The sequence below is a fragment of the Mesitornis unicolor genome, unplaced genomic scaffold, assembly GCF_000695765.1.
Source record: "Mesitornis unicolor isolate BGI_N332 unplaced genomic scaffold, ASM69576v1 scaffold2848, whole genome shotgun sequence".
Lineage (NCBI taxonomy): Eukaryota > Metazoa > Chordata > Aves > Mesitornithiformes > Mesitornithidae > Mesitornis > Mesitornis unicolor.
This window is the reverse complement of record NW_010199593.1, coordinates 9228-35768: the sequence shown is the minus strand read 5'-3', so window position 1 is coordinate 35768 and position 26541 is coordinate 9228. Positions and strand designations below refer to the sequence as shown.

General features: G+C 46.2%; 2 protein-coding genes across 2 annotated transcripts in view; one reads left to right on the top strand and one right to left on the bottom strand.

Annotated features, from left to right (window-relative positions):
- Positions 1–13466, top strand: part of MYO1C (myosin IC) — a 29629-nt gene extending 16163 nt beyond the window's left edge. The window contains exons 9-33 of the mRNA XM_010189482.1: positions 210–323; positions 852–923; positions 1654–1773; positions 1987–2069; positions 2728–2833; positions 3195–3275; positions 3645–3736; positions 4500–4594; positions 4821–4867; positions 5144–5224; positions 5409–5514; positions 5798–5915; positions 6113–6226; positions 6407–6483; positions 6666–6734; positions 7686–7770; positions 7992–8151; positions 8454–8537; positions 9712–9805; positions 9905–9960; positions 10282–10417; positions 11588–11658; positions 11941–12038; positions 12292–12391; positions 13242–13466. Of these exons, the coding sequence (XP_010187784.1) occupies positions 210–323; positions 852–923; positions 1654–1773; positions 1987–2069; positions 2728–2833; positions 3195–3275; positions 3645–3736; positions 4500–4594; positions 4821–4867; positions 5144–5224; positions 5409–5514; positions 5798–5915; positions 6113–6226; positions 6407–6483; positions 6666–6734; positions 7686–7770; positions 7992–8151; positions 8454–8537; positions 9712–9805; positions 9905–9960; positions 10282–10417; positions 11588–11658; positions 11941–12038; positions 12292–12391; positions 13242–13268 (2286 nt within the window). The 3' untranslated portion in view covers positions 13269–13466. The remainder of the gene's footprint in view (positions 1–209; positions 324–851; positions 924–1653; positions 1774–1986; positions 2070–2727; positions 2834–3194; positions 3276–3644; positions 3737–4499; positions 4595–4820; positions 4868–5143; positions 5225–5408; positions 5515–5797; positions 5916–6112; positions 6227–6406; positions 6484–6665; positions 6735–7685; positions 7771–7991; positions 8152–8453; positions 8538–9711; positions 9806–9904; positions 9961–10281; positions 10418–11587; positions 11659–11940; positions 12039–12291; positions 12392–13241) is intronic.
- Positions 13467–15255: 1789 nt separating this feature from the next.
- Positions 15256–26088, bottom strand: YWHAE (tyrosine 3-monooxygenase/tryptophan 5-monooxygenase activation protein, epsilon). Its single transcript, XM_010189481.1, has 5 exons — positions 25891–26088; positions 20512–20618; positions 19468–19674; positions 19014–19150; positions 15256–16171 (listed from the first exon to the last, which is right to left on the bottom strand). The coding sequence occupies exons 1-5, from the start codon at positions 26086–26088 to the stop codon at positions 16119–16121; spliced, it is 702 nt and encodes a 233-aa protein (XP_010187783.1). The 3' UTR covers positions 15256–16118.
- Positions 26089–26541: the final 453 nt, after the last annotated feature.

The following is a 26541-nucleotide window of genomic DNA, read 5'->3' as shown; positions in this document are numbered from 1 at the left end:
GCGTTTGACAGCGCAGCAGATTTTCCTACTCTTGAGGTCTTTTTCTGCTCTGATTTGTTATCTCTGACCACAGAAATACAGAGTGAAAGCATTCTCTGCAAAAATCCTGAAAGAAATACAAGATGTTCTCATAAAATGTTGATTGGCACCAAAACCTCGGTGCGCGTTTATCTCCTCATCCTGATTTCTGCCTGTTGCTTCCATCCTAGGATTTGCTGAGCATTGTGGCCAGCGTTCTGCATCTGGGGAACGTGCAGTTTGCTGCTGATGAGCAAGGGAACGCTCAGGTCACTACAGAGAATCAGATCAAATATCTGGCGAGGGTGAGTCGCACCAGTCACAGATACCTTACGTTAACGAGGTTTCCTTGTTTTAAACTTGGTGCCATCATAGCATTATAGAATATCTGATTTAGCAGTTTTCATAAGTTTACTTTTATTTGACCTAAATAAAATGCAAATGTTAACATCAAAACACTTTAATTGACAACTCCTCTCTTTACTGCTTGATCCACCACTGATTGAGGTTTTGGCCCAGGAACAGACCTGCTCTGGAGCAGAGCATTAAAGAAAGGACACTGGTGGCTGTGCTTAGGCAGCTCCTTGTGCCAGGACAATCAAACCGGTTTATCTGTAGGTCATAGCACTGCCAGAATGGAGGTGGTGTGCGGGTGGGGAGAAGAGGATGACATTGCAGGAAGTCTTGCGATGTGATTCAGAGATAAAGGGTTGTTCCATGGGGCTGTGATTTTTGGAACTTGCCTTTCTGATCTCTTTTACTTTTTGATCTCTATTGCTGATGAATTGAGTGCACTGCTTCATAAATTAATTGAATATTCTACTGCTTTGCAGCTCCTAGCAGTTGAGGGCTCTGTTCTTCGAGACGCATTGATCCACAAGAAGATCATAGCAAAAGGGGAGGAGGTAAGAACATGAACTGGGGATCTGGGGGCCACATGGAATTAAATCAAGCCGGGGATACACTGCCAGCTCTTACCAGAACTGCACAGCTCACTTCTCGCTTGTCAAAGGAGGCTGTCAGTGCAGGAGCCCCACAGCCTAACGGTGACTCACTGTAAGAAGGATGTTGAGATTCTGGAGCGCGTTCAGAGAAGAGCCACAAGGATGGGGAGGGCTCTGGAGAACAAGCCTGATGAGGAGCGGCTGAGGGAACTGGGCTTGTTCAGCCTGGAGAAGAGAAGGCTGAGGGGAGACCTCATCACCACCTCCAACTGCCTCAAGGGAGTTTGGGTGCTGGTCTCTTCTCCCAGGTGATGGGGGATAGAACAAGGGGAAACGGCACCAAGCTGTGCCAAGGGAGGTTCAGGTTAGAGAGAAGGAGGAAGTTCTTTCCTGAGAGGGTCGTCAGAAGCTGGAACAGGCTGCCCAGGGAGGTGGTGGAGTCACCATCCCTGGATGTGTTTAAAGAGCGGGTAGATGAGGTACTTAGGGATATGGTTTAGGGGGTAGACAGGAGCGGTTGGACGGGATGATCTCAGAGGGCTTTTCCAACCCAGCGATTCTGTGATTCTGTGTGATTCTGTGACTCGAGGACAGTGGTGGGAGCTGAGCCCAGGCAGGATGAGTGGCTGTTTATTAGCGGTGAACCAGGGGAATTTAACCCCTTTGAACTTCTTTCTCCTTCTGCGTGCAGCTCATCAGTCCTCTGAACCTGGAGCAGGCAGCCTACGCCAGGGATGCGCTCGCGAAGGCGATATACGGACGCACTTTCTCCTGGCTGGTGAACAAGGTTAACAAGTCCCTTGCGTACAAGGTAAGCGAACCTTTTGCTTGATGGTATCCAATCAAGCACAAACCTTCTGGCTGCAAAGCAGAGAAACAGTGCAAAGTAGCCCCAAGCTGTACGGTGATTTCTGAACTAATTTGTTTTCCCTTAAGCAGAGGGTAAGGAGTAGATGCTGTAACTAAATGAGGAAGTTTCGTGTGCGGGTACACATCAACGTTTATTTTTTTTGTCATATTGCAGGAAGGGGATTTTCCAGGCTGGAGGAGCACAACCGTTCTAGGATTGCTTGATATCTACGGATTTGAGGTTTTCCAGCACAACAGGTTCGTTTCAGTCACTGTCTCTGAGTTTTGAGTAAGCTCTGCACGACCTAATTCATTCCAGTGTTTTCTCACCATTGAAATAAGACTTTATTCTATCTCTGGTTCTCTTAGAGAGAAAGAGATGATGTTTCAGCTGCAGGAAATCAGTTGAATAACTGATAATCACAGGGCTTCCAATACTTGAGGCATCCAGCTAATATTTAGCATTTACAGCTATTTATGTTCACGGTATTTTAAAGAGTCTGTTGCCTTCTGGGGCACATTTATGCAATAGCTTGAACTGTGCCTTTGTCCAGCGCTCTGGCACCTTTCCATGGTGTGAATGGGAAAAAGCAGCTGTAAAAGAGTGTCCAGGACTGTGTTGGTCTGGACCCTGACCCTGGCAGACAGCAATGACTGAGGCTCTCAGATGTGCAGCGTTACTGGGCCCTTCTTAACAATTTTTGTGTTCCTGTGTGTCCCACCCTCATGTCTGGTTTTTCCCTCTTTCTGAAACTCTTTCATGAGATTCCCCAAACATCATAAATGTATACATGTCACTAAATGTCTTCTGTATCTTGCTTCACACAGAGACACATTCACGCTGCTGCCCGCTGATCATAGCTCCTTTCCTGTGTACTACTCTCTTAGTGATTATTTTTCTGATTTTCCTTTGCAGCTTTGAGCAGTTCTGCATTAATTACTGCAATGAAAAACTGCAGCAGCTCTTCATAGAGCTCACGTTAAAGTCGGAGCAAGAGGAGTACGAGTCCGAAGGCATAGCGGTAAGAGCCAAGAGCATCGCTTCCACTCTCCTTGGTAGCACCTCCTGCGGGCCAGGGGACAGGTTAAAAAGGAGCTGCTACTGTTGGTCTGCAAAGTAAATGAATTAAAGAGGTTTTTTCCTTTCTCCTTTCTGAAACACACTGGTAACTGTGTGGTACAGCTGGCAGTGAGTAATGCCATTCCAATCTTTGCTTTTCAAAAAAGCTTTTTAAAGGGAATGTTAGGAGAACAAATTTGATGAGTGAAAAAGCTTTGTTTCAAATTTGACAGAAAGATCGTTTAAGTAAGGTGCTGAAATTGTCATGGTTTTTTTCCAGTCTAGGATTGTTTTCACCCAAGTGCGATTTCTTGTCTTTGCAGTGGGAACCGGTTCAGTATTTCAATAACAAAATAATTTGTGATTTGGTGGAAGAGAAATTCAAAGGCATCATTTCCATTCTGGTGAGTTGACAACACCTTCTTAAAATGAAAAAATTGAGGCAGTGTAGTGGAAAACAAGGGAGAAAACGCAGGAAAAAATGGTTTAAGCTTGAGTTAGGACTGTTTGAGCAGGTGGGAAGAGCAACGATCCACTGAGCAGTGACACCTTGGAGAGCCAGAGGATGTCATCTCCATCTGCTCTGGGGAACGAAGCCTCCAGTCCAGGCAGTCTGGAAGGAGGGGACGTTTCCCTTTGCAGCTCAGTTCTTCATGTGTTGAACTGGGGCCGAGGGGTCCAACTGGGGCAGGGTTTCAGTGGGGCAGAGTCAGAGCTGGTCCATGCGCTGCCGAGCACAGTGAGCGCTGAGCACAGAACGCCTGTGTTTGCAGGACGAGGAGTGTCTGAGACCCGGGGATGCCACGGATACAACGTTCTTGGAGAAACTGGAGGAAACTGTGAAGAACCACCCCCATTTCCTCACGTGAGTGTGCACAGAGCAGAGGGCAGTGACACTGGGAGGATCCAAGTGTGTGACAGAGCCCAGAGCTGTAATTATTCCTGGGTAATGTTGTAACCCATGGTGTGTGTGGCAGCGGTATTCTGGGTCCCACCTAAAAGATGATCGTGTTTCCTTTTGCAAAGAGATCAGACTGGGGGTTCAGGTACTACAGAGTGAGTTGTCAGTGCTGACAGCCTTGCTCTTCTCACAAAAAATACAATAGGAGCAACCAAACCCTTGTTACTGATTTGCCTCTTCCTTGATCTCCTCCTGGCATCCCACTGCTGTATATTGATGCCTCCTCTGGCTCTGGTGACCTGTCCCTGCTGCCACCACTCCAGTTCGATGTGAATGCCATGTTTCACCTCTCAGATGCTGTACTTTGGGGCTCCCAATGTCTTTTTATTCTCTGTGTGCTCTGCTTATGCTCAGAGCAGGATCTGCACGGCATCTTGTGATGCCAGCATCCTCGCTGCCCTCTTGCCTGCTGCCTCTGCTCTGATTTCACACAACCACCCTGCAGCCTCGCCAGGAAGCTGAAAGTTCACCCGTTTGAAATCCATTTGATGACGCTTTTACGATTCGCTGGTTGATAACTCTTTACTTTTGGTCTTGAAAATCAGCAAGTCAGATTTATTCCCCTGTGCCCCCCCTTTCTGTGTTAATGCCACCGTGTGTTTTGAAGTGGACCCCCCCCACCCAAAGCAGATGTTTTTCTCATGAACCTTCCTCACTTTCTGCCCAGGCACAAGCTCGCTGACCAGAAGACTCGCAAGTCGCTGGGGCGGGAGGAGTTTCGGCTTCTGCACTACGCCGGAGAGGTCACCTACAGCGTTGCAGGTAAGTGTGGCCGTCGTCTCTGCTGACTCTCACTCTTTTCTCCTCCTCCCGTCCTCTGCCCTTTGAATTAAAACAGCTTCATTGTATAGTGAAGAAAAAGCTGGGCATAGAATACGTCCACACGTCATTTGATTAATCAGGCTCAATTCCCATCTCAAATTGCTGCCCTGTTGTGGAGTCCCTGTGGAACAGCAGTGGCAGCCTGAGTGGTTTCTTTTTCTTCCAGGTTTTCTAGATAAAAACAATGACCTTCTCTTTCGGAACCTGAAGGAGGTGAGTGTGGAGAGAGGATGCTCCCAGTGCTCAGCAGAATGAGGAGTCGGGTTTAAAATGGGGTGGGCACCTGAGGGAAAAGGTTTTCTAAGACTCCACCTGGAGAATGAGTGTCCATGGGGCTGCTCTGTGAAAAGACAAATTGAGGTGCCCAACGTTCATTTTATTATTAAAAAGCAAAAGAAAACAAAACAACCCGAACAAACATCTTTGTTTCTTTAATGGTTCCCTGAAGAATGCTCTGTACTTGATCTCTGAAAACGTCTCTCTCTGCAGACCATGTGCAACTCTGAGAACCCCATCATAAACCAGTGTTTTGACAGGACGGAGCTGACAGACAAAAAGAGACCTGAAACGGTAAGAGCGCAAGATGGAAATGGGGCGATTTCCTCTTTTCCAGAGACAGCCGTGTCCTGTCTGACGTGGAAATCTGAACGCAAGCCTCTGGCGTTCAGAGCTGGGAGAGTGAGGTTTGTTCTGCAGTCACCAGTGCTGGCTCTAAGTCATCGCTTCATCCGCAGTTTTCTTTCTTTTCTCCTAGGCGGCCACTCAGTTTAAGAACAGCCTCTCCAAGCTGATGGAAATTCTCATGTCCAAAGAGCCCTCCTACATTCGCTGCATGAAACCCAACGACGCCAAACAGCCCGGTACGACCCGGCAGCTCTGCCTCCTGTCAACAGCAGCTGCAGGGAGCCTCGCTTCTTCCTCCTGTCTGCACAGAACACCCTAAAGGATAACGTCTTTTTGGAACTAAATATAAATGTGTATTGAAGGGGGGGAAGACAGGAGATGAAGTAACTTGTAGGTTGCACCATGAGGATTGGTTAGAGGTTAAAGACATCTGTGTAAGGTAGATCTGAGCATTCCCTTCCCCAGGTGAAGGGACAGCCACGCGTTAATCACGTTTCTCTCTTTTCACGCTCTCTCAAGATCGATTTGATGAAGTCCTAATCCGACATCAAGTGAAATACCTGGGGTTGATGGAGAACCTGCGGGTACGCAGAGCTGGGTTTGCCTATCGAAGGAAATACGAGGTTTTCCTGCAGAGGTAGGACCGCCTCGGTCTCCCCTCCCCTGCCGCTCCCTCCCCCAGTCTCAGTCCCAGAGATGTTGAGGCTGGGGAGCCCTCACACCTCAAAGACTTTATGTTCTTGAGGGAGCGAGAAGCAGGGCCTCCCTCCCTTCCCACTGCCCTCCACGGCGTGGACTTTGCTCCCTGAGGCTTCTCCCGCTGCCCCTTTCCAGGTACAAATCGCTTTGTCCGGAAACGTGGCCGACGTGGGACGGCCGGCCCCACGATGGGGTGGCTGTGCTGGTGAAGCATCTTGGCTACAAACAGGAAGAATACAAAATGGGACGGTTAGTTCTTTATTGTCTTCGTTTGATGCTGTGAATCACTGGACAGCCATGCTATTGCTTTTAAATAAGGCTTCTCTATCTCATGGGTGAGGAAAAGATTAGAGATCCCAAAGGGGATGCTAGGGGCAGGAAGCAAACTTCTCCAGCAGGTTAAATGTATTTCTGCATTGCTATTTCTAGAACAAAGATTTTTATCCGCTTTCCCAAGACCTTGTTTGCAACGGAGGATGCTCTGGAAGTGAGGAAGCAGAGCCTGGGTGAGTCACACGGAAGCTGCAGTGGCTTCATGGACAGTCACCCCTCTGTTTTCTGGTGATTTTTTTGCTGTTTTTTATCGGGAAGAGATTTTTTTTGGTTTAAAAAGTTGAGCCTTTTTTTTTTGCTACCAAAATCTGCTTGGTCACAATTTCAAATTGTTTTTTTTTCCTTGTAATTTCAGCAACAAAAATGCAGGCCACTTGGAGAGGCTTCTACCGGCGAAAGAAATTCCTGCACATGAAACACTCAGGTATGAGAGAGAGAGAGGGGAACCTGCAGTGCATGGGTTGGAGGGGGTCGGTGCTGTCAGAGATGAGGTGGGTTTGGTGTGCAGGAACATCCCCAAAAACCTCGCTGGAGGGAGAAGGGAAGGTGCTGGGGTGGTCCCCAGTCCTTCCACCATCCCTCTGAGACTGAGCAAGAGCAGCAGCATTAACTCGTGAGCACACAGCTGCCCCATGCAGCAGTGTCCGTCTGCTCATGCTTTTAATTGGCACTTCACTGTATGTTATCACACAGAGTCACAGACCGTTAGGGATTGGAAGGGACCTCCAAAGCTCATCCAGTCCAATCCCCCTGCCGGAGCAGGAACACCCAGATGAGGTTACACAGGAAGGCGTCCAGGCGGGTTTTGAATGTCTGCAGAGAAGGAGACTCCACAACCTCTCTGGGCAGCCTGGGCCAGGGCTCTGTCACCCTCACTGAGAAGAAGTTTCTTCTCCAATTGAAGTGGAACCTCCTGTGTTCCAGTTTGTGTCCGTTACCCCTTGTCCTATCATTGTTTGTCACTGAGAAGAGCCTGGCTCCATCCTCGTGACACTCACCCTTGAAATATTTATAACCATGAATGAGGTCTCCCCTCAGTCTCCTCTTCTGCAAACTAAAGAGCCCCAGCTCCCTCAGCCGCTCCTCAGAAGGGAGATGCTCCACTCCCTTGATCATCTTTGTAGCCCTACGCTGGACTCTCTCCAGCAGTTCCTGTCCTTCTTGAACTGAGGGGCCCAGAACTGGACACAATATTCCAGATGTGGTCTCACCAGCATTATTATTACTATTATTATTGTTATTATTCATAACTGGTGTTATGAGGGCCGTTTGCTGCCAGAGCAGGTGTCCTGGAGCACTCGTTGGTGCCAGTTTCAGATGGGGTCACTCCTGGGCTGCAGGAGCTCACGGTGCAAACCCTCTCTGTTCCTTTTAGCAATTGCCATCCAGTCCTGGTGGCGGGGAACCCTGGGACGCCGAAAAGCTGCCAAGAAGAAATGGGCAGTGGAGACGATCAGAAGGTGAGTAAAAAAAACCACCCAAGCCAAAAAAAAAGGGTGCTTATTTTTAGCAATAAGACAGTAAGGATTCGACTTTGTTGTTACTTTTTATCAAGAGGTTTGGGGTTTTTTTTAAAAATAAATTACGACTATTAAATAAAGCCCAGAAGATGGCTGGATGGGAATAGCTCCAGTTTTGATCACTTCTCTGATTTTTCTAATAAAATGTTATTCTTCCTCAGGTTCATCAAAGGTTTTATTTACCGGAACCACCCTCGCTGCCCTGAGAACGAGTACTTCCTTGATTACATCCGCTTCTCCTTCCTGATGAACCTGAAGCGTAATTTGCCGAAAAACGTTTTGGACAAATCCTGGCCAACTCCTCCCCCGTCGCTCTCAGAGGTAGGCACGGCCCTGCCAGGGCTGGGGAGTGACACCCGGCACTGGGGAGACAGCACACGAGCATCTCTGCTATGGAACGAATCCAGACACCACCACACGGGTGTCATTAGCACAGTTGTGCAATCAGAGCTGGAGCGTTGCAAGTTCTTGAGCGCGGCGCTGTCGCAACACCATTTTCTACTGGGTTTTTCTCATCTGTTTCTGAAATTTTCTTCCTTTTTCCCCTCTGAATTTTCTGCAGATGCTTCTTCCTCTGCCTTTGTCAGTGATTCTGAACCATTTTCACGTGGTTTCTTTTCCAGGCGTCCCAGCTCCTGCGCCAGCTGTGCATGCAGAACATGGTGTGGACCTACTGCAAGAGGATCAGCCCCGAGTGGAAGCAGCAGGTACAGCCAGCTCTGCACAGACCCATGAGCCCAAGAACAGGGGGTGCTCAGGGTTGTTTACTGCAGGCGAGGAGGGAGGGGAGCAGCTCTGGGGAGAAGACCCCTGAGCCAATGCATCCTTCAGTGGTTGGGTAGCAAGAACTCTTGTTCCCCAAGAACTCTGATTTTTCCAGGTTAGAGACAAAAAAACCCCTAATAGACTTGAATGTGCATAAACCAAAAATCATTATAGAGATGTTTCAACACATTTTATTTAATCAGTGTTGTATATCCACACCCCTGTATAATTTCTATACTGGGAGGCTCTGTTACTCTTCCCATGGAAGATATAAAATGTGAAAAGTCCCATTATTCTGCCTGTACCATATGAAGTAGGGAGCCAGAATTCTGCACACACAAAACTGGTCGTTTCCCAACCACAGACGTTACATGAACAGTTACAGCTGCAGTTCCAGCTAAAAAGAATAAGAATTATACTGAAATCTGATTTGTCTGAGTGATGGAAAGGTAGGGGGAGGGATTTTTTTTTTTCCTATTAGAAAAAGGTCAGGGAAGGGCCAGGATAGGAAATGCAGCCATCAAGCAGTTGAGCTGCAGCTGTTGTGAGATGATGGTAGCAGTTGCCATTAAGGGTTTTTATTGCATGGTCCATCACAGTGCCTGTGAAGCACTGAGCACGTCATGAAATGCTGTAGATGAGCAGTGCCTGAGCCCGTGATTAAGGACAGGGGATTAAAACCAACCCTTCATGAGCAGAACCCTTTCCCCAGCAAACCACACGAGTGTCTTTAGCTCTGTTTTTGTACCTGTTAACATCCCAGCTGCGTAACAGCACCCGTGAGGGGCATTAATGCATAAGCAAAGGGATGTTCCTGTTTCCTCCTTCCCGGGGTTTGTTCTGACTCTGAGGAAAGGCAGGTGAGGAGCTCAGAGCACAGCTCCTGCTCACAGCAGGGGTGAACAGACCCTGAGCCATCGCTGCCATGCGAGGCACAGAGGTTTGAGCTCCTGGGGCAGCGCAGCAGCTCCAGGACTGTGAAAGAATCCACAGGGGGTAGAGCAGGAGAACCCCACTGCTAAAAAGCCAAAGGAAACATCTCTTTTCAGACAACTTCATCTTTTTATTTAAGGAGGCATTTTATACTAAACAAGAATACACCTTTTGTCCTTGCAGTTGGAACAGAAAGTAATCGCCAGTGAGATTTTTAAGGGTAAAAAAGACAATTACCCTCAGAGCGTTCCCAGACTCTTCATCAACACTCGGCTTGGTGAGTGGTGGTGCAGTTCAACAGCAAGGGCAGGAGTTGTCTGCTCTCTTCTTGCTAGAAACTTCTCTGTCTGACCCCATCTCTTTGGTTTCAATACAGGTAATGAAGAGATCAATGCCAAAGTCCTCCAGGCTTTAGAAAGTGAAGCAATTAAGGTGAGATGTGTGTCCTAATACTTGTGACAAGCTTCTAGAGCTGTGCAGCAGGATAGTGGAGTATTAGAGTTGTGGAGAAAACATGGCAAGGGTTTTACATTATACTAAGGTTGTAATACCTTGAGACATGAAACACCTTTGAGTACCTGTGGCAGAACTGAGACCAGGGCTCAAAAGAATTGTCTGCAGTCCCAGATTACAAACCAGTAATGTTTGTAAGCTCAGGAGGAGCTCAGCACCTCCTGCAGGCCCACCAGGCTCAAGGGAAGGAGCTGGCACCGCAACAGGCTGGGGTTTTAGCACCGTTAACACTTATTTCAGTATGCAGTTCCTGTGATCAAGTACGACCGCAAAGGATACAAAGCACGAACACGGCAGCTGCTTCTGACCCAGAGCGCAGCCGTCATAGTTGAAGAATCCAAAATTAAACAACGGATCAACTACGCCAACCTGACAGGTGAGAGCGGTGACGTGAAAACTGACCTCAGCTGACAGATAGTACTGAAATAACCAGTTTGTCCTGGACTAGAATGTAACGATCCAATACCGACGAGCCCTCAGAGTCTGCAATACCCTGAAACTGAGTTTTTCTAAAATTAAACTCCATGAAACATCACCCAAATTACTCAATTCGTCTCCACCAAACCCCCTCCTGAGTCATTGCCCATCTCTGCCCAGGGGAGTTGCACCACTGCTCCACAGCAGCTGTTTGGGACACGGCCACAGCTTTCAGCCCTCTGAATATTTGACAGAGTCTGGGTGCTCTTAGAGGGGAGAACTTGATCAGACAGAAAACACGGACTTGTCTGGTGCGTGGCAGCCACTGCTTGGCTGTGTCTTGTCTGAAAGCTCAGCCCCACTACAGTTCCTCTGTACAGCCAATTTTGGCACTAATCATATCCACCTTAGCACCACGCGAAGTGGTTTCCAAGGGCAACACTGATGTGGGGCTCTGTGCCTCCTGCAGGACGCTGTCACCGCAGAGCTGCACGCTCAGCTTTGCTGGGGTCGGGGTAGCTGTTCAAACAGCTGATCCACATTGCATCTGGTGTCAAGATACTACAAGTCCAAAAAACCCCTGTGCAGAAACACGCTCCCAAGGCCCAGCGCAGTGCTCCTGAACTCATCTCTACCCAGGGAGGGGATTTTTTTTTTTTCCATTTCACAAATGCAAGCAACTCCTGGCAGAGGCAGAGTCTGTAGGGTCGGGGTAGCTGTTCAAACAGCTGATCCACATTGCATCTGGTGTCAAGATACTACAAGTCCAAAAAAAACCCCTGTGCAGAAACACACTCCCGAGGCCCAGCACAGCGCTCCTGATCTTGTCTCTACCCAGGGAGGGGATTTTTTTTTTTCCATTTCACAAACGCAAGCAACTCCTGGCAGAGGCCGAGTCTGTAAGCAGAGATTCTTCCTCCTTCTGCTGGACAGAGGCATCTGGGAGCTTCTCTTCCTCTTGAAGAGGACAACCGAAGCGGATCGACTGCCTCTGTCACCTTGCAGCCCCATCCACTGTCAGGTCTCTCGGTGTGGGGATGGCAGTGGCTGTGGTTTGGGAGAGGCTCTGAAGCACCGGTGAGACCCCTGGTAGGGGTGTGCTGGTGGTTAACACCATTCTCTGTTGCAGGCATCTCGGTCAGCAGCCTGAGCGACAACTTGTTTGTGCTGCACGTGCACTGCGAGGATAACAAGCAGAAGGTAGCGGGACTCAGCCCTCACCTCTCCAACCACCTCTAGAAAAGGTTTTAAATGCACAAGGAGCAGCAGATCCAGCTTGGGGGGGGTGGGGACACACACGGTGACACGTATGTAACTGTGCCTGCTCCAAGTAGCATTTAATTTGTATGTATTTGTGCTACTTCGTTCTTGTCCACGCCAACCTGTGGAGATCGCTCTGGCCCTCTTCATTACAGCAGCATCATTTTTGGTACCCAGGCACTGTAAGGCCACGATCACAACCCACTGCCTCTTCCCTCGCAGGGCGATGTCGTCCTCCAGAGCGACCACGTCATCGAGACGCTGACAAAAACGGCCATGCAGGCAGACAAAGTCAACAACGTCAACATCAACCAGGGCAGGTGAGTGAAGGGAGCCCCGCTCGGGAGCTGCCTTGCTTTCCTTGTGCTGGCTCTGAGGAGAGCTCTGCTTCAGCAACAAACCCTGTACCACATCAAATCACACCCAAAGAGTCTTCCCAAAAGCTCCATTTCCCTGGACACGCAGACCTGTTGCAGCAAAGCATCAAAGCAGCCACTTAGACAAGAAAAGGGTAAAAAACTCAGCTAGCAGAGGTCACCCACACTCATCAAATCTGTTCTTCTCTCTTCACAGCATAAAATTTACAGTTGGGCAAGGCAAAGAAGGCATAATCGACTTTATATCAGGATCAGAACTGCTCATAGCCAAAGCCAAGAACGGCCACCTAACAGTGGTGAGTAGGGGCTGGGGAGGTGGATCCCAGCCCATTTTGGCATTAAGCCGTCTTTGTGGCAGAAGGACACGCGCCATGGGGTTTTTCTTGCTGGATGCGCTGCCCTGGGCTGCCAGGCTCTCCCCAGCCGGAGCTGGGCCTTGTGCTTCTCCTGCAGCCTTGCTCGAGCCCAGTGAACGACTGTCCTAGCAATCACCTTTCTATTTCCGTTTTTTATTCTCCCCAGAATTCAGGCTTTAATGCTGTACTCTGCTGCAAATCAAATTTTAGAAAGACATTTTAAGAACACAGGAAGGAAAAAAAAGTCCTTTCCCCTTCTCAGCTTGTTTGTAGCCGTCCTGCTCATCTGCTGCAGTCATGCAACTGCTTTCTGCAGTCAGATGAAAGGTCGGTCAGAAATAAACCCAGACACATCCAGACTGCACCCCCATCAGAGCTGAGCGAGCTCCCCTCTCCCCCGCAGGCTGGCAGCCCCCAACAGCCCCCAGCGTTTGCACTGCTCCTCACCAAAGCAGTGCAGCCTGCAGCAGCCACAGCTTTCCTTGCTCTAGGAAAATAAATGTACACAGGCACGCTCACGAGGATCGTGCTGCTTTGCTGTAACAGCAACCCAAGTAACTTCTTGGACTATGAAGAAATACCGTAAGAGCAGCCTGGCCCTCAGTGTACTGAATCACCAATGCTTGTAGTTTCCAGTCGAGATTCAAACTCCAGTATTTCCCAGTAGAACAACATTACCCACACTGGTAACAGCTCAACTCCACAAGCCAGGCTTTAAAGACCGTTAGGAGCTAGAACTGTTGCACCATGCTTGCAGCACAGTTCCTAGCTTGTCCTTCTCCTCCCGCAGGTTGCTCCTCGCTTGAATTCTCGATGATAAAACGTGCCACCACACCAGGACCCTTCCCTCCAGCAGCCCGACTGCGCCCTATAGAATTGGCTGGACCTTGTTCCCAGCAAAACCCCCTTTCCTCGCTTTGCTCGTTTTGTTTATCCTTACCAAAGACCTGCACTTTCAGAACAACCACAGAATACATCTTGCTTTCTTGTCTTAATACGGAAGCTCCAAAAGAAAGGCCTTCTCTTCCTTACCTTAGTGGCAACCGCACGGGTCCAACGCGACGCCCGTGAAACCGGGGCTCACGAAACGCGTTCGGCTGGGCTCTGAGGGAGAGGCAGCTCTGACTCGACTCAGAGAGTTTAAGCCCTGATGGAAACGACCAAAAGTTGTGCTCGTCACCATCAAAAAGCACAAATCGGCAAACAAACAACTGCTGCTTTGTCAGCCAAATCAGTAAAATGCCAAACGTTTCTCTTCGGAAAGAATGTTCTATGAAGAATTTTGCTCTGAGATGTTTTGACGCTTTGTGTTACGATATATTAAAGCCATATTGTGTAAATGAGGAAAACCCTGTAAATACTTTATAGCCGAGTATGAGAGATGCACTACAAGAAATGTGGAAACTTTTCTGTTTTATGTTTTAGATTTGGAATTTCTGTTGTTTTTAGTGGATGATAAGGTATTAACCTGAGAAACCCATCGTGTAACCTCTTCACTGACCTGGAGCCAGAGATTCTTACCTTTTTTTTTTGAGGTCACCTCTCCCATTTCTTGCTCTATAGTGATATTTTTATACCATACTGTCTTTTTCATATCCACACATCCAAACAAAATGCAATACAGACTGCAGAGGTCACCACTTCTCTGTGCCACTGGAGGCTGGAAATGAAACCTGCAGTCCTGGTTTTCAGCCATAACTGGAAGTTTGGGGTCCCACAATAAAGCTCCACAGTTGGTATCAATGCCTCTCAGTTCTGCCTTAAAGAGGAAGAGATGGTTCAGCTGCTGGCATTGCTGACCCACTGCTGACAGCTCCCTCACATGGAGTCCCCAGGCTGTGCCACTTCACTCCTAACCCACAGCTGGCAGGGATACACGGTTTGAACCTCACAGGTCTCAGACTGCACCACAGGTTAATACCAAGCACCTTCCTTTAACCAAGAACCCAAACAGCTGCAGGGTGCACAGCTCCAGCTCCCATCTCCAAGTTCTAGACCTCAAACCGTGCGTTTCAGAATCCCTCACGTTCCCCCTCGATCCTGATGCAGCAGCAGCAGCTACCGTAAGCCCTGACTAAACCCTAACCAAACGTGTTGCCACTCACGTGCAGTCAGCTCAGCCTCCTGGTTTTCGGTTCCTGACATCAGCAGTTCCCAAGCACTGCCCCAGGCCTGGAACGCTGCACACACTGCAGGACACAGACACCGCGCCGCTGTGTACGCTGGAGTGTGTGTGCTGGACAGTTCTGTAAACGCTCTTCTATAACCTCCTCAAAACTACGCTCAATAAATTTGTACAAAAACATACGCTCCATGCCTTTGTTCTAGAAACTGTTTCATCGCGTTTCTTTGGGGTTTTTAGAGGGAGGCTATGATTTTTTTTTTCCTTCTCTTTATTTCTCACATCCTGGCTGAATCTCTTTGGTCCTCGACTCCATCTGTCCACACACAGAGCAGCCCCGCCACCATCTCCTGCGAGGAGCAGGTAATTCCTAGAAAGATCTCTAGGTCATCAGCTGAGACACTGCGCTTCTCTCCATCCCCATAACTGGACTGGGGAGGTGCTGGAAGGGCTTTCTGTGCCTTCAGGACTGAATAAATATTGCAGAGGAGCTCCTGCCCCCTCCTGACACGAGGCTGCTCTCACAGCTCCGCTACTTACAGGTAACACCAGGATCCTACTTTATCTCAAGCCTGAAGAACAACGCTGCTACTTCTCTCCCTCCAAATGTTCCTACTGCAAGCAACAAAGGAAAGTTACTCTTGCGGATATGACTAAAAGATAAAAGAAAGTCATGGTAATGTTTGGCATTTTTAATTTAGGTTTGTTTTATTTAAGTTTAATGTTAATTCCATGCTGTGTTTCAGTAAGAACAATACAGATTCTGTATCTGTGGCTCCAGTCAGATATCCAGTAGTACAAATTAGCTTCAAGTTACACATACTGAACAAAAGAGGTTGAGCGAGCGAAGGGAGATGGGGAAAGGGGAGGGAGAAAGAAAAAATATTGAACACGCATGCAGGCTTATCAATGCCACCTTCAATGCTAACCTGCTTTGAGGAAAAGTAAAGAACAGGCAAGAATGAGCAGCCACGGATTCTTGAACTGTTACCAGCACCACGAGTTTCAGCAACATTTCAGCAGTTTAGAAACTGTTGTTTTGATACAGTAAAACCACTACAATGTATGTCCCAATGCAACCTGTAACTTCAAGCTAATCACCCAATTCAGTTGAAACATTGGTATAAAATTCGGTTTAAACAGTTATAAAAAAAAAGAAAAATGCCACCACATGCGCACTACCTCCCCATGACAGCTCTCCCCCCTGCGATCTAAGGGCCGTGACATCCACTGCTGATGGCAACCTCGCCACGGCTGGCGGAGACAAGACAGTAATGCTGAAAGAGCCTTTGCGCAGTCCTGTTAGTGTCTTAAAGAACCTAAAAGCTGGCACCAGTAAAATCCACAGAAATTCACTCTTGCCTTTAAGAACTTTTAAACTGTGTAAAAAAAAAAATAAAAATAAAGAAACCCAACAGGGCAGGAACCTAAATTCTGAGACCCAATGTAAAAGTCAGATTTGGTGGTTCTCAGAGTGACACTGAGGGTTTTTGTGGGGAAGGGGAAGGGTGGTCAGAGATGGGTTCTCTTGTTGGCCTTTGTGTCTCACTGGTTTTCATCTTCCACATCCTGCAGCGCTTCTTTATTCTGTTCTTCACCTACGAGAAGTGTTCAAAAGCAAGGAAAACGTTAACTTTTAAAAACAAGACCTGCAGAACGGCTTAACGAGCACCTCGAGATTAATCGTTTCATGCAAATACACGCGCTCACTCCCACACTTGCAGAAATGACACACGCACACACTCAGAACATGGCCAGTGCTGGAGTGAAGCGTTTCCATGGAAATTAAGCCGTCGAATCACCTCATGTCACACAGAGCTGCAGCACAGGTTATTAGAAGATGCACTCTGTCATGGGACAAACACCAAACCGCTGTTTCTGACAGCAGAGACTGCACGTGAGATGGGTCCCATTGATCAGGGGACGGGCAGCCAGGACAAGAGTCACCAGAATGGCTGCACATCAACATCTTAGATCAGAAAATACCTCTGCCACAACCTCGTCTCTACCCCCCAGACTGCCAAGGACATCTCTTCATGAGCTACGCGAGTGAGACCAAAAAAAGTTCAGCTTTTTTCCTGCCCAAGTCCACTCAGGTCTCAACAGCAGCACAGAACCGCAGCCAATTTTACAGAGCAACACTGACGGCACGTGCTACTAAGAGGTACCTAAATAAGTATGAAGGGACGTCCCTACTTCAAGTCCAACGTGACAACAAACCCTAGGCTTGCGGTTACTAGAGGAACACATTTTGTGGCAGCTGATTTCTCCTGAACCCCAGCCAGTCTGGACCTGTGACGTGCAGCGAGCTGCAGTCCAGCCACTACACTCCTGCAAGTAAGCGTTGGCTGCACCTCAGCTGCCCCGGGGAGATGCGTGCAACGCCTCCTGCGCTTCTTTAACCCACTTGTACTGCACCAGGAAAGTGTTTCATGTACATCAGGTAGTGCCTAACACATGCACAGTTCAGTTAATTGATAAAGAAACTGAAAGGTGTTTTATTTACAGTTATCCTCAGCCGTGTGAGGCAGCACTCTCGTAAGGGCAATAAACACAGCCATTCAAAGAAATTAATCTGCAATAAAACCTAAACAAATTAGACTGATTCCAGCATATAATCCAAATGCCTGCTCAGAGCATGTCCAGATTCAAAATTATCAGCAGGTACAATAGTAAGGTAGCTTTTGGAAGGGGTGGCCTAAGAACACAAGACATCTGACATTCAACACCACCATTCACATTTAAAATCACGTATCGGATCATTTAAGGGAGGAAAGCAGGGGCCCTAACCCAGGAAGATGATTAAAAGAAGACCTGAGCATGCTCTAGCCAATGCACTTAAGCAAATACTCCTGTAACAGGCGACTGTGGAAGTACTTTTCATGCCCAAATACTCTTAATATCCATCCAGGTATGCAGCTCAATTCCCAAACGTGTCAGTTACTCTGGATCTTAGTCAAGCGTTTTGGACCTGGGCAGGGGTAGCAGGTCCCCACCTGGGAGGATGCTGCTCAGCCCTGGAACGGAGTCAGAGACACGAGCAATTTGTCAGCAGCGAGTGAGAGGCAAGCACAATTAGTGATCGGGAGAAAACTGATGCTGAAAAGTTCATTAAGCCATGACAAGACTTACAAAGAGTTTTTAGGAAATGAACAGTTGGACTTTCCTTTAGGAATCTATACAGCAGGAAAGAAGGGGAAAACAGGAGTCATATGAAGACGACATTACAAGCATGAAAATAAACATGGCTAAAAGATACAGTCAGTGGGATGAAAGGTGGAGCGGCTGATTAACACCTCATTTTACAGAGTCATTCCCTACAACCTACACCACTAAAATCAAACCAGGCAAACGCTCACTGCTACACAAGCGTCCCCCAGTGCTCAGGAACCACCTGGTGATTGTGGTGATGTCTCTCTCAGTGCTGCTATGAGCTTTTACCAGTGTTCAAAGGCTCCACCCATCGTGGAAACACCGAGTTCCCGAAGCAACCGCTTTAAATGCACTCAGCGAGTGAGCGTGGGATGAGAGCGTCCTTTTTGCAGAAGAAAATGGGAGTGCAATATTTCTGGACAGTTTTTTAACAACTCAAAAAACAAAACAAGAGTAAATTTTATACTTCACATTGTATGGGGAAGTGTGAGAAGAACAAGTCCATTCAGAATGCCAAAACCACACTTTTTAAGATGTAAACAACTACCAGATGTTACTGAGCAGAAGCAACCAATGCCCACCCTCTGGTACTGCCAGGGGATGTATCTGCTGTTTGCTCCAGCAATAGCCCATTTCAGAAGCAGTGATTAAAGAGTATTAAAGACAGAACTTCAAACATCTCAAATAGCAAATTACATTTCCCCAATGTTGTTTGGGGTTTTTTTTTTGCTGGTAAGAAAATATTTTACAAAATCCCTTTCCTTTTTCCTTTTGTCTTCACACTCAATTCTTTGTAAGACTACAAGATATGGAAAAGTGCTGCAAGATGAAACCATTAGTATGATGATAGTAAATCTTCTCCTAAAGTGCCAGAAACATTGAGCGAGCTGAAAAAAAGAGGGAACCAGATCATCTGCAATACTTCCTCCTGCACTGGAAATCCAACATCTGGATGGAATGGCAACCACAAACATGATGAGCCATAAAAAGAAAAGCTGAACTAAAAGTCACTGCTTTTCAAACAATCACAGATGACTGAACAGCCAGGCGGGGAGAAAAAATAATGTTACTAATTCCACACCTCCTTCCTTCAACTGAGAGCTGCAAAGCTTCTCAAAAGCAGCCTGTGTCACCCCTATCGACTTACTCACTGTCAAGAAAGGACAGAAGTTTGGGAAGGTCAATTATGAGGAAAGACTGAAGTAAAACACCAAACCAATCTCCTTTCCAGGCTGGTTTCTGGGCAGAGAGTGGGGACAGCAGCATTTTAGAGCAGAGTTCACTTACCATCACCCTGCATGTCTGAAGTCCATAGTGTCAGATTATCACGTAACAACTGCATGATAAGTGTAGAGTCCTTATAGCTTTCTTCACTCAGTGTATCCAGTTCTGCAATAGCATCATCGAAAGCTGCTTTTGCCAACCTACAAGCACAGAACAAATCAGATTTAACATATGGCGCTAAACAGAACCCAGAAGCACAAGTTAAACCAGTGCCTCTGAACATCTTTGGCTACGTGACATCCATAGCTTCTGTAACCAGTGCCTGCTTTATTTAATAGTGTTTGCAGGATAAGAGCATGCACAGCGTTAGCACAGCAAGCTGTCAAACTGCCTTAGCTGGTCAATCCAAGGTTATCACTACTCTGCTTCTAGGAAAAGCAGTTGCCCAAGTAGCAACCACTTCTGGCTTGGCTGGTATTCACACAAGATTTCCCCCGTCTTCCCAGTCACCACCTACCTGCAGGCACGATCAGGAGAATTAAGAATTTCATAGTAGAATACAGAGAAGTTGAGGGCAAGTCCTAAGCGGATGGGATGTGTTGGCGGGAGTTCTGTCATTGCAATATCACTAGCAGCTTTGTAAGCCACCAAGCTATTCTCTGCAGCCTCCTTCCTGTCATTTCCTGTGGCAAACTCAGCCAGATACCTATGGTAGTCGCCCTTCCTGAAAGCACAAAGAGTAACAAGTCAGTAGTCCTTCTTTCCACAGCACCCACTGAATTAACAGCTTGGTTCTGAAACTGATGTTTATATATTCACACACATAGGATATTGCTGCTGAATTATGCCAGACAACAGTGCATTAGTTCCTGAGTGAATTTTAAACTAACGGGTAGAAAAACCAGTTTGGGTTTACTTATTTTCTGGCATGACTACATGAAATCACGCTATTACCTTCTCCATTACCAAACTGGTCTCTGTACAACTGCATCTCATCTAAACTGGAGAAGTTTCTGATCTGAAGGGCAGAGATAATTCAGCAATAGGGGGGAAAAACCTCTCTGATCACGCCAAGATTTAAATTATGCTTCACCAAGTCCCAATTACACATTAAACTAGTGACTACAGCAACATACTCCAAGGCTACGTTTCACCTGACAATGCAGTTCTGAAGTTGACACTACACGGCAGTTACCTGTCTACCTTATTTTCCTCTCTTTAAGAGTGTACAGCTCATGCAAGAACACACTGAAACAGGGATGTGATTTCTATTATTGGCTCAATTAAAGAAAGAGTTCGTTTCTTACATCCAAGAGGTGCACAACAGCTCATTTTGAGTTCTCATGATCTTATTCCAAACATCATCATCTACCTGAAACCACACAATCGGGACACTACCATGACAAAGGTAGCCAAAAAGGAATATTGGTCAGACAGGACTGAACTGCCCTCTTTCTAGAAGTTACTGTGGTTGAGTGGACAGAAAACACATGTGGCTACTTTATTTCTGTCTCTAGTTCAGCTACAGTAAGAGGTCCTTGCCTCACAAGAGGATACTTACATTTTGTAATAGAAAACCTTGGACTCGCCAGTGTTAGCTGCTGGAATGAGGTGTTTGTCCAGTACATCCAGAATGTCACAACAGATTAACTTCAGTTCAGTCTCAACCTATTAAAAGCAAAACACAACATGACAAGAGGAGGTAAGGTTAGCACGTAAGACTAAGAGCTATTTCCAAGATACCCAAGTATCAAACAGGCAACATCATAAAAATGCAAAGAGGGAGGACAGCAGCAAAACAATATTCAGCTGCTCCAGGTACATTAAACCAAAACAGCTCTGCCTAATTAGCCAGCACAATAAAGAGGCAAGGAATGATGTATGATGAAATGCAGAACTGAACAATGGAGTTATAAATTCCCTAGAAGGCATCTTACTACAGAGGTGCTACAAGTCTGATTCAGGATGTAATTCCTTACTGCAAGGCTTCCTACTGCAACTCCTAATTCCTTACATTTTTGATCCTGGAAGGCTGCCCTAAAAGTGGCAACAGTGAAAGGGACAATTTGAAGGTAATTAAACCAAATCAGCTGTACTTTGTTACACTGCAGAGTTAAATAGCACCTTCAGAACAAGTTTCTAGTGACCGCTTGGGAGGCAAAGCCCTCGCAGGAGGGCCTCAAGACAGGAATTATTGAGTATCAGAAGAGAATAAAGACAGCCACACAAACAAAAATGTCAGATAAAGAGGTGAACAAACTGCAGAAGATACAGACTTCAGAAGCGGGCAAAAAAGGCAAAGCACAGCAGATCAGAAAAAGCAGATATCAACACTGACAGTGACACCTGCATCCAAAGAAAATCAATATATAAAGCCTTATTTAAAAAAAAATAGTGGACTTTACTAGCCAGACTTCAAAGCATGGTCACACCACCTTCATTTTTCCTAATTCAGGATATAAAGCAAGATCTCTGAGGTGGGGTTTTACCACAAAGTTTGACACCTGAAAGCAAAGAAGCTGCTCTGAGCAGCTCATGTCATTACAGCAGGAGTGGTTGGTCAAGTGCACAGTAACCCACTGCTGGTCTTTCATGATTTCACAGTAACTTTCATAGCTACAGCTGAACACAACTCTGGCTTGAGCTCCTTCTACTCACATTAAGAGGTTTTCAAGCAAAGGCATCAACATCAATTACAAGAAACTCCCAAAACTGCATGTCCTGGATCACCAGAGCAGCCCCACTCAGTTCACTATCCCGTCTTATCTTCCTACTCATGCAGTTTTCTTCCCTTCTTTCTTTATTAATTTTTTCTTGCCATGTAGTATTTTTATTGCCATATAGCTCCCAAACTACCAGGGTTTGTAACCACAACATCAACCCTCAAAAGCTGTTAAAATTAGAGACCCAAAGTAAATGGTAAACTGACACACACACACGTACCCATTTGCACAAAACACCAGATTTGCAAGAGTTCCTTTAGAGAAATTAATCTACAGCAAATTTCACGTACAATGTCAGAATGCCCTAACGTTCAGAGGAAGAGTTAGACACTGTACTTAAAATTATGTGACAAATGCTTAAGGAGGTTGCTGAAATACGGTCACTTGAGAACAATCTACTTCATATATTCTTGGGCTACAAAAGCTGTAAAACCTTTGGCCAGCAGTCAGTTCCTGCAAACTTCTTTCCTCTTGATCCTCTTTTTCAATGACTTCTTTTGCCGAGAGATCTTCAGCAAAACTGCAAAGAATTAAATCAGTTTCTAATCCTCTTTTGTTAAATAACCATACATGTACAAACTTCTGTTTCATCTCAGACAGACTGTTTTCAGCTTTGCTTAAAGGATCAGCACCACAAGTTATCAGAGATCAGCTGCTGTCCAGGGCAATGTAAATGTCCTGACCAAGCTTAGTTTAAAAAAGGTTTAATACAAATAAAGTTGATTAAGAACAAAATGAACACAAAAAAAAAGCCCGCCACAACAAAACCCTAAAAGCTCTTTTATGAAAAGGATCTGGTCTAGACAGGGAGGCTCAGTGAGCTCTGCAAAGCAGCAGACCAGCACAAGAGCCCACACTAGGTCTGCTCAGAGCATCCCAAAAAGGTGGTTTAGGGTCTATCACCATTCCAGCACCAAAGATGCCAGCTGGTACTGCAGGCTCTGACCAGCAAGGAAAGACTGTGTACCCCAATGGGGGTGGAGGAGCTCCCGCAATCCCTGCCTCTATTTTAGTGGTAGTGCTGGCTTACACAGATCCCAGACCTTAGCTCTGCAGATACAAAAGCTTGGAAACTACCTGGAGACCTAAAGAAAGAAACTTATTAGAAGCAACGAGGGAAAGGGTAGCCTGTACTAGTTCTTTGACCTGCTTTAATATGAAGCCCCCAAAATAGCTGCACCTCACAACTCAGATGCAACATGAAACTAGAACGGGGGGAACAGTTGCTAAAGCCTGTAAACTCCCTCCCTTGCCAAAACAGACAGACCAATTCATAGCCTAACCTTCTGAAGAAGAGCAGGAGAAAAGAGCCCTGCAGCTGCTCCAGAACACAACCCAGGTTTAAGTCTGAGCACCAGAAGCACATGTTCTCATATGCCACCAATACAGACCAGTAAGGAGGAGGTGAATCCTTGTCCTGCACTCCAAGGGAAGGGATTTGGTGTTACCACAAGGAAGTGAACTGCATCACGTGCAGACACACAGCACTTCAGCCTCTCAAGGATGAAAACACGAGCTTCAGTGTGTTCTCATCTACAGAGATGCAGTTGGGTAAGAAAGCCAGGGGCTCTACTTTTGTGTATCCAAATGGTCACAGGACCCCAAAATGCAACCTGTCTACAAAGGACAGAATGAAGTGGCATTTTCCCCCATGGCTATGAATCTATTTTGCTACATTTTTGTTCAGTGGCTTGGGCAAAGGCACAGTCTGGCATCTTCCATCATCTCTCAGTGTTGCCTACTGCACGCCTCAGACAAAACCAGCCCAGCCCTACTCTGACAGCATCATCATCCCTTGAGTTCTGCCCCAAGCCATGCTGGTCAGCAGCTCAAACAAACTCCAAATATTGTAAGAGCCATGTCTTCCATCATCTCTCAGTGTTGCCTACTGCACACCTCAGACAAAACCAGCCCAGTCCTACTCTGACAGCACCATCATCCCTTGAGTTCTGCCCCAAGCCACGCTGGTCAGCAGCTCAAACAAACTCCAAATACTTTAAGAGCCATGCGCTAAATTACAATAAATAAGGTAGACCAACATCTTCAAATAATTACCTTCACACAAACTACACCTTCCATTTCAGCTCCAGCAGCACTCCAAACACCTGGTTCTGCTGGCTGGTGAGAGAGAGGTACTTTTCTGGAGATGCTGGCTCTAGCCCACTCTTCAGTGCTATTTTTCACCTCCAGACAGACTCTTGGAAAACTCAGACCACATGTATCAGCTTAACTCCAGTACAGATCTACATTACAGCTCTCCACAGCACTCTTCCACCTAAAGCAACTGGGACAGCTATTCCCTTTAACAATTTACCAGCTGAAGATGCTGCTGACATGGCACTGCACTTCCTGTGGCCTCTCTCCTGATAGACAGATACCTCAAGGAATCTACACATGTGTTTATTGCACATGTTCTGCATGGTACTTGCTCTGTCTACAGAGAGATACAGAACAAGGCCTTTTTCACAGTCCTTTCAAAAATAAGGGGATAAAAAAGTCTTTTCACTATTAAAGGATCTTTGGCAGATGGCAGTAACCACCCAGAAAACATTGTGCAAAAAAACCTGAAAGTACACAGTATAAGACAAATTTAACAATCATCAGATAGCTATTGTCTCATTTTATATGTTCTGTTAGAAAGACTTCAGACACCCATCAAGAAATGGTATTTGGGACTGTATGTAACTGGCAAAGCCTCATCCCATCAGCATGCCAGCATAAAATTAGGAACTCTCAACTTCAACAATTCCATGGAGCAACAGAAACCCTGTGAGTCAACAGAAAGTAGTCCAGAACCATTCCTGAGAACTGATTTCCAAGCCAACATCATTTCCATTGGTGGTATATGAATCAGTGCCAGGTGATATAACAGACTCCACTGTTTCTCTGGAAGTGAAGATCTGAACCATGTGGAGGCACTTGTCCTCAAATAATGGAGATTAAGTCTCTGCAGAAATGTGTGGGATTTAAATAGGATGGGAGCACGTCTGCTCCGCACTAAACCATCATTTAAGGAGGGAGGGAGGGGGGAAACAACAACTTACTATTCTAACAGCTGAAGGTTTCATTAGCCCTTACTGATGAAAGTCAAAGCTTGCTCCAATTCTCCATTTTAGGTAAAGTTGCACAGACTGACTAGACTCAGCATGAAGTTATGTGCATGAATTTTTTCCTCTCTCAACAGAGAGAAAATAGCAAGGCCCTAGAGGCTATTACACATGCACGCTTCACAGCTGGGAGGACCACAACATCTTAATGTCCCTCATCCCCAGCAACATGGGGTGCTTTATCTGAATTACTTTAACTGCTATCAGTGTATTGACCACCTTAGGGGAAAACAAAAAGCCAGAAAACTAAAAATCTGCATTTTAAGAACTAAGTATGGCTTTTCTGACAGCACCATCTCAGCACTCATTTCAACAGAGGCGTAGCTATCTGAGCTAATACGAGGTCTGCCAGTTCAATGTACAAGACTAACCAGGTAGCTGTTCTTCACTGTCACCCAACTGTTAAGCACTTCCTTTACAGCAACTCCTGCCAAGTTTTCATCTGGGCAAAAAAGTAACAAAACCATGCCAATGTACATGAAATGCAACTATCACAGAGATAAAAGACGAGGTAAAGGAGTCAAAGAAAGTGGCCATTTGGCTTTACACTGTCTTTATGCCAAGAACAACACCAAAGATCCTTTTCCAGTGACATTTCAACTGACTGTTAATATTTTGAACTCTGGAGGACAGAATACTGCAACAGCACCAAGTGTCAAAGCCTGTATGATGCAGAGCAACATTTATCAGAAGTAGAAGCTTAACAGCCAAACACCTCTTTTGATATGGGTAATATAAAAAAAAAGTTGCTTGGGGTAAGTCAGATGGAGAGGAAAGAAGGCGGCCTCCTGAGCACAGGTAGCCTCACACCTGAGTAAGTGGGGACGAATCAAATGCCTTGCAGATGTGTGGATGCACTGAAGAAAACACCCTCCCTTTCTCCTTCAAGTCTACTGCCCTTTTGAGTGTTTACACGAACACCCAACCTCTCCCCTTTACCAACTGTATTTGTTCTCCAGAAAAGGAACAATCTTCATCCTTCCAAGACTGTCGCCTTATTACAGGCCATCAGCCTGCAGGCACTCTAGAATACCAGGGGAGTTTACACAAGGGTAACAAAACAGGACCTCAACTCAACGGCATCACGTCATAACGCCAACCACATCTTACCATTTGCCGATATTCCCGAATCATTTTTAATTTGTCTTCTCCACCTTTGTTTTCTTCTTTCTGTTCGATGCTGCTGATTATTCTCCAGGAAGCTCTTCTGGCTCCAATCACGTTTTTATACGCAACAGAAAGCAGATTTCTTTCTTCCACTGTCAACTCCACGTCCATTCCAGCCACTTTCTTCATTGATTCAACCATTTCTAGGAGGAAAAGGTCAAACTATTATTCTCCTAGCTAAAGCATCTTTCAATCCATTCAACAGAAGTTGTACGTTAATGATAGCTTATGAAATAGGCTCCCTCCTCCTTTCTTACAGTTATTCCTCACTTTTGTACTAGCATCTTCCAAACAAATCAACAAGCATGCACACAAAGGAAGTATCTGGTGTTCTTTTAAATGCATTTGACAACAGTCCCAAAAAAATCCTTAAAGATAGTTCAGGTTTTTTTGGGTTTTTATTTTGTTGGGTTTTTTTTTTAAAAGAGAAAAAGGACTTAGTGGCAAGCATGTTTTTCACAGTGGGTAACAGTCACCAGTCCAGTCCTACAGGAATGGGTGTTCTTCAAAGTGCTTCAGGAAAGACAGTGAATAGTGAGATAAACACAAGCAAATGTGAGCTGGCTCTCAGCACAGGAAGGAAATAATGAAGAA

Bases quoted from the DNA above. Each gene is read 5' to 3' on its own strand.
- YWHAE (XM_010189481.1), bottom strand. From the start codon at position 26,088: ATGGTTGAATCAATGAAGAAAGTGGCTGGAATGGACGTGGAGTTGACA. The intron at 19,675-20,511 runs GTAAGTATCCTC...TTGTGCTTTCAG, and splicing joins AAGGTTTTCTATTACAAAAT to GAAGGGCGACTACCATAGGT. The intron at 16,172-19,013 runs GTAAGTGAACTC...CACTTCTCGTAG, and splicing joins TTCAGACATGCAGGGTGATG to GTGAAGAACAGAATAAAGAA.